This window comes from Ursus maritimus, unplaced genomic scaffold (genome assembly GCF_017311325.1).
Source record: "Ursus maritimus isolate PB19 unplaced genomic scaffold, ASM1731132v1 scaffold_33, whole genome shotgun sequence".
Lineage (NCBI taxonomy): Eukaryota > Metazoa > Chordata > Mammalia > Carnivora > Ursidae > Ursus > Ursus maritimus.
In genome coordinates, this window is record NW_024425897.1 from 16,553,845 (window position 1) to 16,569,601 (window position 15,757).

The following is a 15,757-nucleotide window of genomic DNA, read 5'->3' on the forward strand; positions in this document are numbered from 1 at the left end:
CCCCCCCCCCCAAATCTGGGGGGAAGTGGGTCTGGGTGCTTTCTTAGAGCTGCTCCACCCCACCCCCAGACACTGACTTTGGGGTACTGTCCCTAAAACTGTGTGCTGCTTGCTTAATGGCCAGGGGCTGAGAAAGGACCTCTTCAGGGAGAACCACAGAGTGCCACAGCTCTTTCCCTCAAAGACTCTGCTGGCATCTTTAGACAAGACACCTGGCTAACCAGGGGTGGTGACTGTTTCCCTGAGCTTCTTCGTTCCTTCGGTCGGGTCCCCGAGGCAGGATCCTTGCTGATTTGCAACTAGCCTGCCGGTAAATCCGCACCTAACCGGGACATCTCATGACAATGACATTTGGGGAGTGGGTTGAGGGGTCCCCTGAGCGAAGGTATTTCACGACAGCAGTTGAGAGAATGAGCTCTGGAGCTGGGCTGCTTGGGTTCCAATGACAGCTCTGCTACTTAATACCTGCATTATACTGAGCAAATCAGTTACCGCTCTGTGCCTCTGTTTCCTCCTCTGTAAAATGGGGATAATAATAGTATCTACTTGGGGGCGCCTGGGTGGCACAGCGGTTAAGCATCTGCCTTCGGCTCAGGGCGTGATCCCAGCATTGTGGGATCGAGCCCCATATCAGGCTCCTCCGCTATGAGCCTGCTTCTTCCTCTCCCACTCCCCCTGCTTGTGTTCCCTCTCTCGCTGGCTGTCTCTATCTCTGTCAAATAAATAAATAAATAAATAAATAAATAATCTTAAAATAATAATAATAATAATAGTATCTACTTTATAGAATCACTGCAGGACTAAACCTCGTCATACACGTACAGACCTGAGCAGAGTGCCTATCTCATTGACGATCTTTACAAATGCTGGGGCACCTCGGTGGCTCAGTTAGTTGAGCATTTGACTCTTGATTTCAGCTCAGGTTGTGATCTCAGGGTCATGAGATTGAGCCCCACATCGGGCTTCTCATGCTGAGTGTGGAGCCTGCTTGAAATTCTCTCTCTCCTTCTCCCTCTACCCCTGCTCTCTCTCTCTAAAAAAAAGAAAAGAAAAGACAAAACAAAAAAACTACCATGGCTACTATTTTTGGCATTTCTCACCATCACTGCTAATTTACATGGGCCTAATCAGAATTCTGGAAATAAAGATGAAATCCTCGTATACCCTGGTGTTAGGAGTAGGAATTGAATTCAACCTTCTGAGAAGGTAATTTTGCATTGTCTATCAAAGTTTTATATGTACATTCCTTGAACCAGCAATATCACTTCTAAGACTTTATATACAGATATGCTTGCATAGGGCCCAGGGATCTGTATGTAAGGATTTCATTGCAATAGTGGAAAACCTGGAATCAACCCAAGTGGGGAATGGTTGATTACAATCAAGAGGGGAATGGTTGATACACTGTAATGTATCTGCATAACCAAATATTCAGCCTCCCTTAAAAAGAATGGAGTGGCTCCTTGTAGATATCCTGACATGAAAGCTATCCACAATGTCATTTAAGTGGGAAAATAAGTGATTTGCAAAGCAGTTGGTATAATAACATCCTACGTACTCTCAAATAATTACATATAGTTGTATATGTATGTTTATATGTGTGTATATATATACTTGTATATTTGCATATGTACAAAAAAAGTCTGTAAGAACTTCAAGGCAGCTGTTTCTAAAGAATTTTATTTTATTTTATGCATTGCTACAATGTATAGAGTACCAAGGAGCATGCACCAGGTTTATAACTGAATACTAATAATAAAATGCAATATTGAAGTGGAAAGCAAATAGGAAAGCAAAATAGGATCTTCCAGAAAAGCAGCCAGACCTTCTCCCTTGAGCAAAATTCCCTCAGAATGACAAGTGCTTGTCCTGTTCATATAAGGCCCTAGTCACTGTCACACTCTTGACTGTGAGCCTTTGCTGATGGGAAAGGTGGCTTTGACCATGGTTCCCTGCCAGCTGTTGAATTTTCTAAAGACTATTCTGGCTAATGCTTGACGTAACCAGTGCCCAGCATTGACTGATCTAGAACATTCTTTTCCAAAAGATCCGTGGGGTTAATAGGCATTTGGCTCACCTGTTAACCTCATGACATATGAAAGAAGAGTTTTTAGTTGGAAAACCAAATGCATCAGGCACAGACTTTGTCAGATTTGTGATTGACTTCCTTGTTCTCCTGCCACTCGCTTCCAAATCCCGGGGCTGTATTTGACCTGGCAAGTGGCTCATGGGTGTTTCCTCCCTTCCAGAACCTCCCACCTCCCCTTACTCTGCCCTGATTCCCTCCTTATGCTCAACAGTGCTCCTTCTTCCCTGCCATGATCTTGTTCATTTATTAACTTACATAGTGTCCGTGTCCTGTGATTGTCAGAATTGTCAGCCCCATGAGACTAAGACACATGTCTGCTTCATTCACCCGTCTATACCTGAAACCCAACACATTGCATACTGCGGAAGGCACTAATTAAGTGTTGTTGGCTTTATTTTTAATGAGGGAGTGACTGAATGAATGAATGACTTGAAATTCTTGCTCTGCCCAGGGCTGCAGTTTTCTCTCTTCAAGTCGTCTTCTGGCCCTCAGACTGCATTCATCCATCTATTTCCATAACACATATTTCTTGAGCATCTACTATGTACCAGTCCTATACGAGGCACTAGGTATGGGCAGTACGCAAACCAGCCAGCCCTGTATGAGTTTCCAGGGGCTTGGTAACAAATCACCACAAGCTTAGGGGCTTCAAACAGCCCCAGTGTGTTATCTTACAGTGATGGAGGTCCCAAGTCCAAAGTCAGTTGCCCCAGGCTAAACATCAAGGTGTCCACAGGGCTGGTTTCTCCTGGGGCGTCTAGGAGAGAATCCACCTCCTTGCCTTTTCCCAGCCTTTAGTGGCTGCCTGCATCGCTTTGCACATGGCTCCATACCACTCCCACCCCTGTTTCCATCATCACGTCTCTGACTCTCTGTCCCTGACTTGGGTCCATCTGCCTCCCTCTTGTAAGGATCCATGTGATTACATTTAGGGCCCACCCAGAGGATCCTGGGTAACCTGCCCATCTCATGATCCTTCACTTAATCATACCTGCAAAGGCCCTTTTGTCATGGAAGAGGACGTAGTCACGGTTTCCAGGGATTAGGATGTGGACCTCTTGGGCAGATTGGTATTATACTGGCTGCCACAGTCCCTGTCCTCGTGGAGTCTACAACTTCATGGGAGAGATGGGTTAGCCATGCAGACATACACCTGAGATAAGCTGCAACAAGGGCTTTGAAGGGAAAGAACAGCGTTACAACAGCCCTACAGCAGATTCAAGAGGAGAACAAGTTTAGGTTGTAGGGTCAGAGGTGACTGGGTTCCGAAGATGGGGGAAAGTTGATTGGACAGAGGGAGCAGAGCATGTGCAAAGGCCCTGCCCCAGGAAAGAGCTGAAAAAATGTCCCCATGACCTGACTGCCATAAATAAGGGGAAAATAACACTAAGTACGACTCAGAGCTGCAGGGAGGAGGCCTGGCAGGGCCTTTCAAGGCATGGATTTTATTTAAATCTGAATTTTATTTAAAAGATGTTGGCAGGAGATGACTTATCCTCCAACCTTCCTTCTAGATCCTTCCTTCTCAAAAACTTTTCAGGCTGTTTTTGGGGAGGCCTTAGGGAAGGAGGGAAGGAAGGAGGACTTCGGAGTAGAAGTGCCTTCAAAGTGGTCTGCTTATGTTTCTGGCCTCCAGCCACCTGAAGCCTCCAGTTCCCAAGTCGTCTTCCATTCCAGAGAAAGAGGTGCCCCTCAGCTTTCCTGAACAGGCCACTTGGGTTCATCAGCTTCCCGTTGGAGCTGCTCCTCACTGGTGTCTGTTGTCGGCAAGGACAGGCTCACGGCCACGCCTTGACTCCTCTCTGACCACTCTCTCCTTGTCGGTCATCAGGAACGAGCTGTTCTCCAGCACAGAGGGGTCAGGGAGGGGGCTGGCTCTGCACATGGAGGCATTTGCCAGCGTCCCTTTGCCTGACACCTGTCCCTTTTCAGAGCAGTGTTTCCTCTCCCTCCCACAGCTGCTGCTCTTTGAAAGAATGTCACTCCAGCTAGCCATTTCTGCAGACACTGAATCCCCTGTCCCAGCTGGTGAAGGAAAAGATCAGCTAAGCCTCTTGAGAACCCCGGGTAGTTTTTCCTTTTTAATTTTAGCCCCTTGTTGACTGCATGCAATGAAAAAAACAAAAAAACAAAAAACAAAAAAGCCTAAGTTATCTAACAGAAGAAAGTCCTTGAAATCACGGAGGTTAGTTTTCTTTTAAAGTTCTGCTCTTGACTTCGAATGAGTTGCTTCTTGTCCCAGGCACCTCATCTTCCAGATTCAGAAAATGCATCCGTTTGGATTGCAATTATCTGGGATATTTGGGGATCACTGTGCTAGAAGAGAGTTGATTAATTCCACAAACAGGAGTCGTGCACCCATGGGTGCAAGGGCCCTTGGGATCCTGAGATACCCACACTTGCTTTCCGTCCTTGGGGAGTTTATAAATCAGTTCCAACCTCAGGGGCAGCTAATGACTTTCCTCTTTGAAATTGATTTTCTCTTAATTATAAGTCATTCTTGTCTGTTTATTAAGAGAGCTGAGGAAGATATTGGCTTAACCGTTACAGCTAATGCTTATTCAGCACTGCTACGCACTCTGACCTCATGTAACGATGATCTCAGCTCTGGGAGGGAAAGACTGTTATTATCCCCATTTTACACACTTGGAAACTGAGACTTTGGACAGAGTTGCTCCAGCTTTTACAAACAGCCAAAGGAAGAGTGAGGATTCGACCCTCTAGGATCAGCCTCCTACTCCTGCTGTCCAGCTCATCTTTGCTTTAAACTTGAAGTCAGTGTGCTTTTTCTATAATGAGCCTAACGGTAATATTTTAGACTTTGTGGGCCATATAGTCTCAAATATTCAACTCTGATGTTGTAGCATGGCGGTAGCCAGAGACCACATGCAGATGAATGAACGTGAGACTGTGTTCCAATAAAACTTTGTGAACCAAAACAGGTGATGGTCCAGACTTGGCCTGCTGGCCATGGTTTGTCAACCCCTGGCCCCAGCCTCTGATCTACTCCATGAATTCTTGGTGAGTCAACAGAGGTAATAAAATTGTGTCCAGAAGCATATTCACCAATTCAGACTCCTATCTGACCCCATTCCTGCTCAATTCCTCTGCTTGGGGAGATGAAACTCTGTGTGACCTCCCCACTGTCCATGATACCCTTGTCCGGCTGCTCCAGACCCTCCAGTGGAGTAACTGGTAACATCAGAAACCTCGGGGATATCCAGAACAGGTGGCCCCTGGTGAGTGAACCGGAAATAAAGTGAATGGTAGGCAAATCAGCAAAGTTGAGGAAATTTCTTTCATCCCTAATATAGAGATAACTCATGCTCATGGTACTCCAAAGATGGCTGTGCTCTAATTCCAGAATCTGTGAATATGTTACTTTCTAAATGACTTGTCTTTGCCAATGTGATTAGGTTAAGGATCCTGAGGTGGGAAGATTACCCTGGAGTATCGAGATGGATCCTAAATGTAATCACAGGGGTCCTTATAAGAGGGAGACAAGGTCAGAGATGGTAGGAGGTGATGTCAGGACCGGAGCAGAGACGGGAGTGATGGGCTCTGCGCCAAGAAATGCAGGCTCTAATAGCTGGAAAAGGCAAGGGATGGATGCCCCTCTGGAGCTTCTAGAAAGAACCAGCTCTGCTGACACCTTGATTTTACCCCTTATGACTTATTGCACACTTCTCGTTCCTCTAGAATTATCAGAAGGTGAACATGTTGTTTTAAGCCACCAAGGGTTTGGCAATTTGTTCGGCAGCTGCAAGAACACTAATTCAATGCTCAGTGCAGAAAATTTGGAAAACATAGGAAATGTATGTTTTCCCCTAATTTTATTGAAATATACTTGACCTATAACATCATATAAGTTGAAGGCGCACAACAGAATGATTTGATACATGTGTGAAGTTGTGAAATGATCACTGCTCTAAGTTTAGTTACCATCCGTCACCACACACAGCTACGAATTTTTTTCCTCACAATGAGAACTTTTAAGATCTACGCTCTCAGCAGCTTCCAAATATTTGTTACGGTATTGTTAACTGTAGTCACTATGAGGCACATTACATCCCCAGGACTTATTAGTCTTATCACTTGAAGTTTGTACTTTTTGACTGCCTTCAGCCAGTCCCTAACCCATCTGGTTCTGTTTCTATGAATATGGGGATTTTTTTTTTCAAATTCCACATATTAAGTGACAGCATACAGTATTTGTCTTTCTTTGTTTGACTTATTTCACTTAGCACAGTGCCCTCGAGGTCCATCCATGTTGTAGCAAATGCAAGATTTCTTTCTTTTTTATAGCCCAATAATATTCTATTGTATGTACATATATAAATATAGGGTGTGTGTGTGTGTGTGTGTGTGTGTGTGTGTGTGTGAACCATTGGTTTTTCCATTCATCCATCAGTGGACCCTTGGGTTCCTTCCATGTCTTGGCTCCTACAAATAATGCTGCAATGAACATGGGAGTGCAGCTATCTCTCCAGGATAGCGATTTCGGTTCCTTCAGATATATTCCAAGAAGTGGGTTTGCTGGATCCTGTGGTAGTTCTATTTTTAATTGTTTGAGGACCTTCCAGACTGTTCTCCACAGTAGCTGCACCAGTTTGCATTCCCACCAATGGTGCCCCACACTCTTCCCTTTCTCCACACCCTCGCCAGCACCTCTCTCTGATCTTTTTGATAGTAGACATCTTAATGGGGTGAGATGATATCTTATTGTGTCATAAAGGATTTTTTTAAAGCCTCTCTGATCATTCTGGCAAAGGGAAAAAATTCATATTTTAGATTATGGCTTGACAAAGACTTTCTATGTGTGTGTGTCCCAATGCAGTTAACAAAAATGGGATTGTGCTCTGGGTGCCCCTCCAAGTGGAGATGTTCTGTTTTCAGGGAGCTGCAGGGGAGAGGGTTGGCTTGAATGTGTAGAGCTCCGGTTCCGTTACACATGCCTCAGTCCCTTATAATTTAGGGTGTCTGCAGAATTCTAGAAACCCTCAAGGGTGGGCAGAGAACCACACGGTGGCGGTGGGAGCCCGATTTGTTATTTGAAGGAACAGCCGTGGGGCAGCACTGACTTGGGTATTTTCATTCTTTTGCAAGCGTCCCACTACTACAAATACAAGCAGCAGTTCATCTTCCCAGGTGAGTCTGTGTGCGCTCAGGCCCCCCTGAGCAAGCCTGCAGAGGGGCACGAATGGACAAAGGCAAGGTTTATTGGGGTGAGCAAGCTCAAAGAGGGAGGCCATGGAACCACCAGCCCCCAGGACCATGGCGGGACGTGGAGGCGGAAGAGGAGAGGCTGGGGGGTCACAAGAGCACCATGGTACCAAGGAGATCCTGAGGCATGACAAAAAGGCCTGAGAAGGTGGTCTGCAGTAGAAGGCCGGGCCAGGGTGAGGAGGGGTCCAGAGCCATGTGGCAGGAGAGAGGTGCTCAGAGGGGCTGAGCTGGGCACTGGGAGACATGAAACCAAGTGGCCTCACCAGCCCAAAGAGAACTCAGGAATAGGGGGTGATTCGGAGGTGACCAGTGGGTGCTTCAGGTCAGAGGCTCGGGCTCTGGCAGCCCCCTTGTCCACAGTGGGGCATTTTGTTCAGGGTGCCATCTTACAACATGGGCGCATCTGAGCAGGAAAAGTTCAAGTGATCAAGGAGGGGAAAGAAGGCATTGGCCAGCCCCAGAGACCCATGATCTGGTGAGAAGTTACTAGCTGCCCCATCTCCCAGGAATCAGGTTTTTGGGGGAGACTGTGGACTCCATGTTGGGTTTCTGACTGTCTCATGTCTGCTTCTCAGATGTGGTGCCGGTGCCAGAGACGCCAACCCGGGCGCCCCAGGTCATCCTGCATCCAGTGACCTCGAATCCAATGTAAGTGGAACAGAGACCTCCTTCCCCTGTCCTGCGTCTTCAGTCTGCTCAGGGCTGCTGTCTTCTGTCTTCCTCTTCCTGGAATTGATGGGGTGGAAGACTGGGGGAGAGAGGGCTTAGGGAATGACTGAGGTAAAGAGAGGGAGAGTGTGACAGCATCTCTCAGCCTGCGCTCGACAGACAAGTCATCTCTGCTTAGTGTCCTGGCCCTGCTTGTCAAGGGTGATTTCCAGGGGCTGGACCATTTCCTTAGGCTGCCAGACTCTTCTATGATCGGAAGGATAACTTCCTGCAATAGCTGGAGCTTAATGAAAGAACAGTTATCCTATATCATTGTTCCCCGCCTTTATAAAAAGCATAATAGAGGTTCATCTTGCACAAATTGTGCAAGCATTAAAAAGCACAATTTAGGGTTATACTAGGGATCGACAAACTACGGTCTATGGGACAAATCCAATTTGCCACCTGTTTTTATAAATAAAGTTTTATTGGAACAGAGCCACGCCCACTTGTTTACAACATACTCTCTATGTGGCTTTCACATTACAACAGGAGAGCTGAGTAGTGGCAACAGAGACTGTAGGGTCTGCAAAGTCCAAAATATTTACTATCTGGCCCTTTACGGACCAAGTTTGCTGACCTCTAGTTTATACCATTCTAAGAATACTCTAAGCTAATTTTGGAAAACGTGGACTGTTCTGTAAAAAAAGAAAGGAAAAATCATCACTCATAATCGTACCACTCTTAGAACTTTGACGTGTGCTCTTTCTATTCATATTTTACATACTCGTGATTCATGGTCTATGCAGTTTCCAGCCGGCTTTGTCATTCCGTAATCCTAGAGCGTTGCATTTTTTCGTATTATTCCAGATTCTTTATAGGCACTGTTTTTAATGACTGTAAAAATATCACTATTGATGTAGAAGAACGTCCTTAACCATTTCCCCGTGGCCAGATCTCCTGTCTTCCCATATTTCACTGTTGAAAACAACACTGCAGTGAACGTCTTTGCATGTGGCCCCTTGAGCACCCTTGGGACACAGACTGTCTTTCCAGGTGCTCTGTTGTTGGTGCAGCCCAAGTGAAACCACTTCCTTGACTTAACGTCTTTGATTGTGGTCAAAGTGTGGGGCATACTAGGGGGCCTGATTTCAATTTGACCGGCTTCCCAACTCACATTTTTGCCTCCTTGGCTGTTCTCCCGACTCCCCTAACTCCTCCATCCTTTCTGACCTGGGTCATGGGCTTTGTTAGAGACCCAAAGGGTACGTCTCTGACATCAAAGGAGCAGCAATTTGCCGGGGACATTGTGCTGACATCTAGCTCCGGATCGTTTCTCTGCTGCACGTAAACCAATTCCACAATTTGTGCAAGACGAACCCCGGGTTCTTAACTGGTGGTCGGGGAGCGCCAGCGAAATACAGAGTCAATAGCTGCTTGCGATCTGCTTAAACGTGCGTGGAGTGATGGGCACTAACTCTTCACAGAAGGAAATCATTGCATCGCCGCGCTGCCGTAATCATGCCTTGATGCCTGTTTTGTTGTTGGGTGTGAGGAGGGACTCCAGCTGCACTGTTCCACCCAGATCTCCCCAAGGCGTCAAGTTCCCGGCATTTCAGCTGTCGCTGGGTGGTTTCATTCCGCCTTCCCAGCCCTACTGTAAATAACTCGTTAATATGAAAGCACACAGCACTTTGTGACCCGCCCTTCTTTCCCCTTCTTTTAATTCCTCCAGCCTCTCAGGCTTCCTCTCGCCCGGAGTCCCTCCAGCAAGTGAACTGGCTCTGTCTGCAGGGTCGGCAGCTTCTTGGGGTCTCAGGGCAGGAGAGCAGTGGCCTCTCAATTGAGGGGGTAGGGGGATCTGCTAAGCTTCCCCAGGGGAAATGGGAAGGCGGCAGGGTGTTCACTGTGATTTTTTTCCTGCCACTGGTTCCAGCTTTTCTGTGCCTTCAGCAGCCCGGTTACTATCTCCCCACTGCACTACACACCCACACCCACACACACACACACACACACACACACACACCCTCTTCTCTGAAAACACACCCCCAGAATCACCTGACATCCCCATCACACACCATGTGCTCTGGCAATCCCCTGACACCCCAGTACATACCCAGCTATGCTGTCAACATACGACGTGCCCCCAGCATCCCTAGGAGGTACACCCAACTCACACGCACCCAGAACCACCCCTGCACGGAGCACATCCCGTCGTACCCAAGTGGTACCCGGTATATGCTTAGTACTCACACATGCAAGCACAGTGTGTCCCCAGCACCCACACACAGCATGCGCCCACACTTAGCACAGCTGCAGCTCAGGAGCTCATGACTACATCACCCTTGTGCACGGACACATATATGTGTATGTACACACGCACATGCACGTGTGCACACACACACACCTGTGTCTTCCAGTCCAATAGGGTTTCTCTCATTCTCATTCCTCACTTCCTGATTCAATGTGATTGACAACATCCAGCTAACTCAGACACTGAGGATTTTTCAAATACATCCAGTGATCTCTCCGGGGCATTTCCATCGTACTCCATTAACTCGATTCATACCTAAATTTTGGCCCTTGTCACTTTTAGCCTCTCTGCACAATATCTCTGCGCTTGCTTTAGTCCCTTCAGTAGCAACGTAATATTCCTCAAAGCCAGGAGCCATGCCGGTTTCAACGCCGTATCCCTCTGACAGCCTCACACCGGTCCCAGCACACGCAGGTTTTCCCCGCTATCCGAAAGTAGAGCATTCCTATGAAACCTTTCATGAGCCAAAACAGTGTCGTGCAAAGAAGCAGTTATCATTCATTTATATGGAAAAATTGGGAGTGTCCCCCAACCCCCAAAATTACTTGTCTTAGGCTTTTCTGATACCTTAGGGCATGTCTTGCTAATGGATGCACAAAATACATGGAGAGGAAGCCCAGCTGCTCGTAGACACAGGTCAAAGCTCTGGCGGCTGGATGCTGAGATGCCGAGGGTAGCTCCCAGGGAAGGAGCTTGGAGGCAGCCCTCAGGTTGCTCGCTCAGTCGCTGCACTGCTCAGGGTACCCGCTGCCTCCATTTTGCTGCAAAACAGAAGCTGAATGCAACGTTCACTTTTGCCCTTTTTCATAAAAGCAAAAACTCTTCGAATTTCTTTTGGTAGATACCAACGTAGATCTTTCATAAAAGCAAAGTGGCATGGCGCCAATTTTCAGAAAGAGGGGGGAGGGGGTACCTGTAATCCCGAGCCCTAAGGTTCTCCCATAAGATTCCGAACCCAAGTGAACTTTAGCGATCTCATTAATTCCTTCCTAGCACACACCCAGAGCTTTGAAAATTCTTCCACCCATGGCATTTAGGCCAATGTATAAGGAAGCTGCTAGATTAGTGGAAACCAAAGCAATAAAGAAAAATGAGCCCCAAGCAGCCCAGAAATCTATTTAAAACAATGTCCTTGTCATTGTTTCTTCATGGCGAGGTTATGGATTATTTTAGACACAAGTGTTAAAGTGAATGTTGAGATAAAGCCTTGATGGTGAGGGCTTCTCATTCCAAGACTCTTCATACATGGATAAACAAAGCACTGACCTCCCTTTTCACCTGAGGGTCACATTTATTTTTCTTTCTTTAAAGCTTGGAAGGAAATCCATTACTTCAAATTGAAGTGGAGCCAACCTCAGAGGTGAGATTCGAAGAGGGAGAAGCACCTTTTTCCTGGGGCTGCCCAGCACTTGGCAGAGTCGACCGCCAACTTTAATGACGCAGAGGGCTTGGGGCAGGTGGGGGCAGGGGGACCCTATTTGATGGATGTTCTAACTCCTGGACAACCAACAAGTGGGGGCGGGGCGGCGGGCCTCCCGGCACCAAGCCTAATGGGCCATTATATGGTGTGCATCATGGAAAAGCTAGTTGTGCAGGAGATGGCAAGAGATTTGCCTTCTTAGTTGAAAAATCAGCTTAGGGCCAGGTGAATGCCAAGGGGAATGTGCCCCGCTACCTTCCAAAGAATACAATGGGGGAGGCGGGGTCCCCGGGAACCCTGAACTGGGAGGGCTTTTGAGAATGTTCTGGGCCTTCTTCCCATTTGCCAAAACTACTAGAGGAATAAATGGAGTGTCCTCGGTAAGAACCATGGACTCCTTAGCCCTGTCACTGTGTTCTGAAGCAAAGAGAGTAGAGCCAGGGTGTCCTGAGAAAATCGTGTCCTTTCTGTAATTACTGGGCTAGTTGAAAAATTATCCTGGGGGAAGCCGATGGAAACTGTGTCATTTCTCCTGAGTGTGCCACGAGAGACAGCTTGCTTAGGTTTGGGGTCAGGAAGACCTCAGGCTGCCCTGTCAGGCCCCAAGCCTCTGGGAATCCCCACGGGCAGCTCCTGCTGCCCCCTCACTCCAGCAAAAGAACCCTAAGAGCCTGAGCACTCCCAACCACCACGCTGGAAAGGCGGGTCCCTGGACCTTTGAAGTCTAAGGATTGCCATGGTCACACCTAAGCGTTCCTGGGCCGTATGGGTGTGCAGGGATAAAAATGCAGAGTTCTGGCCCTGGCCTGCTCTTTTCTGATTCAGGAGCTCTGGGTAGGGCCCAGGAATCTGCATTTTCTCCAGAAGCCCAGGGGCTGTTGGATACAGGTGGTCAGGGGTGTGCAAGGGACTTCAGAGGCTTTTACCTCATTGAAAACCTCACACCATTCCCCGGGAGGGTAGATTTTATTAGCTCTACTTTATGAAGAGAGGAGGACATCTCAGGTCAAGCAGTTTGCCCAAGGTCACACAGAGGCCAGGTTCCAGCTCATTTTGTCCGATTGGTAAGCGCATCCTAGGAGCCTCCCTTCTACGCCCTCACAGCTGCTGAGGAAACCCGGGCATCTGGCCTGTGCAGCTCTGACCTCTCCTCGTTTCTGACCATCAGTTCCAGATCCCCTGGGGGAAACAAAAGGTCCTCCATATTGAGGGTTGTCACGTGTTCTGTGCAGACACCTGGTAGACCCCCAGTTCAGCCCTGTTGTCTTTCTTACACTCACAGGAGTAGGCAGGTGAAAACATTGGGGTGGAATAGGAGGGCGTTGGAGATTAGGAGTCGAGACACCTGCATCTTAGCCCTAGCTCTGCCTGGCTGTGTGATGTACAGCTGGGCAGCCTCCCGAGGTGACCAACCATGCTCGTTTGCCGGGACCGAAGGGATTCCCGAGGGGACTTCCATTTTTAAGTCATCTCTACACCCAATGTGGCGCTCAAACTTACAACCCCAAGATCAAGAGTCGTACATTCTACTGACTGAGGCAGCCAGGCACCCCCTCCCCAAGGAGCCTTCCAGTGCCCAAACCAGGAACATCCAGCACGCCAGCATGGGTGGTCTCCTAACGTTTCTCCTTTATGAGCCTCAGGTTCCCCCTTGGCAAAAGAGCACTGGATTATCATGATCTCCCTTGCAGCTCGTTCATCTTGTACGATTCTAGACAAGAATGCCCCGGGCAACTAGATACATGTCTCCACCAGCCAAAAACGCACATGGAGACGTGTCCAGACCCAGGGGAGCTCGTGGAAGGCAGGGCAGTGGCCAGAGCCACTCTGACCGCTCTCCCCTTTCCGGCCACAGAATGAAGAGGGCCACGATGAGGCCGAGGAGTCGGAGGACGACTTCGAGGAGATGAACCTGTCCCTGCTCTCAGCCCGGAGCTTCCCGCGCAAGGCCAGCCAGACCAGCATCTTCCTGCAGGAGTGGGACATCCCTTTCGAGCAGCTGGAGATTGACGAGCTCATCGGCAGGGGCCGCTTCGGGCAGGTGTACCACGGCCGCTGGCACGGCGAGGTGGCCATCCGGCTGATCGACATCGAGAGGGATAACGAGGAGCAGCTGAAGGCCTTCAAGCGGGAGGTGATGGCCTACAGGCAGACGCGGCATGAGAACGTGGTGCTCTTCATGGGTGCCTGCATGAGCCCACCCCACCTGGCCATCATCACCAGGTCAGTCCTGCCCGGGGCGCCCCACCCATGGACCCGTTCCCAGAGTTCTGCCTCTGAGAAGGGGGGGGCGGTGTTCTGGTTAACACGTCATTCTGGTGAATGGAGCCTCTCTAGCTCTACCAGTCACAATTGTGTGGTTTGACGGTTTGAGATTCCAGAAAATACTTTCGATGCTAAAACTCTTCGGCAGAGCAGTGCCATGGGGAGAGTACTGTAAGTGGGAAGTTAGGAAAGTTGGTTCGGCTCCCCCTGTGCTCCAAGTATTCATGAAACCACATTGCTGAGACTCACTGTCTCCATATGTAGATTGAACTGATTGGGTCCAATCAGGAGTTGGCAGACTTTTTCTGTAAAGGGCCCAGTAGTGAATATTTGTGGCTTTATGGGCCTTACAGTTTTCCATAGCAACTGCTCAACTCTGTTCACTGGGATGTGAAAGCAGCCACAGACAAGATGTAAATGGATGTACGTGGCCGGGTGCCAATAAAACTTTATTTATAAAAGCAGGTGATGTGGTGGATTTGCCTCGGGCCCGAGTTTTGCCAACCATGGGCTAAGATCGTGATGACTGTTATTCTGGTTTTCGTTAAAGCAGCAGATAACATTTGAAGGACTTTACCATTGCTATTTCAAATATCCAGGCTCCCTGATCTCTGGCTGCACAGGAGGGGAAGTGAGAACTGACATTCAGAAAATGTGAGATGATAGCGACTTTCCTGAACTTGCTCTCTAACCTTACCCAGTGACATGGAGCATTAGAAAAAAATAGCTTTCGTTTCAGTTGAAGTTGTGAAACAATCCTTTGATGTGTTTTTAAACTCTGGCTGTTGCTTCCCTGTTGTATTAGGACTGGCCACATCCTGGAGGGGCCTGGGATGCCAAGAGTCAGTTAGGAGCTCTCTCCTTCCTTCCCATTCTCCACTCAAGCGATAAGACCCCAAATACACAAGCCTCTCATCTTGGCAGGTGCCACGGCAGGAGCCGTGAGCTCAGGGAAGAGCTAGCATGTCTTTGGTCTGTTCCCTTGTGATACAAAGCATCCTCGAGCCCATTTATAAGATCTCAGTGGACAGAAGAAGGGGTGTTACTGTCTGTCAGCATCATTATGCAGACGGTGGATTGACTGGAATCCATGTGTCAAATGGTAAATGTTTTCAAAGGATTGGAGATAGAGAGATGGCCCTTCAATCGTCCCTAAACCAGGGTAAAAATGGTGGTTCTCAACCCTGAACAGGACAGAAGAGGCTCTCAGATACCCAGCTCAGATCATAATCAGGGGCTGAGCTATTTTCATGAGGTGAGTGTATCAGTAAGCTTGTGCTGAGTAACAAACTACCCCCCACACTTCAGAGTTTTCCTCTATTCTGTGGACAGTTCTGTGCGGAGCCAGTCCCTGTAGCTGGGCTCTTGGACATGTCCGTGGTCAGCTGGCAGGTCAAACTGAGGGCTGGTCACTCTTGGATGCCCTCATTCACGTGTCTTCTGGTTGGCAGGTTATCAGCAGGGATGCCCCAATTCTCCTTCTCATGGTCTCTTATCCCCCAACAGCCTCTTTCGGGCTCATTCCCAGGGTGGTCTCAGGGTTCCAAGGGCAGCAAGAGGTCAAGCGCTGATGGGCAAGGGCCTTTCACACCTCTGTCCATGTTGCACTGACCAATGGACATTGGCCAAACCAAGTTGCATGGTCAACCTAGATTCAAGGCATGGAGAAACAGAGTCGACCTCTGCATGGGAGGGTTTGCAATGTCACATTGCAGGGGCATAGATGCAGGGAGAAGGACAATTTGTGGCCAATTGTACAACATACCACAGCTCCTTTCCTCCTCTGTTATCTAGA

The 15,757-nt window shown here is 48.3% G+C and overlaps 1 protein-coding gene across 1 annotated transcript in view; it reads left to right on the forward strand.

Annotated features, from left to right (window-relative positions):
* Window positions 1-15,757, forward strand: part of KSR2 (kinase suppressor of ras 2) — a 391,016-nt gene that overhangs the window by 326,953 nt on the left and 48,306 nt on the right. Inside the window, exons 11-14 of the mRNA XM_040619875.1 lie at window positions 7,196-7,237; window positions 7,891-7,963; window positions 11,589-11,637; window positions 13,553-13,920. Coding sequence (XP_040475809.1) covers window positions 7,196-7,237; window positions 7,891-7,963; window positions 11,589-11,637; window positions 13,553-13,920 — 532 coding nt within the window. The remainder of the gene's footprint in view (window positions 1-7,195; window positions 7,238-7,890; window positions 7,964-11,588; window positions 11,638-13,552; window positions 13,921-15,757) is intronic.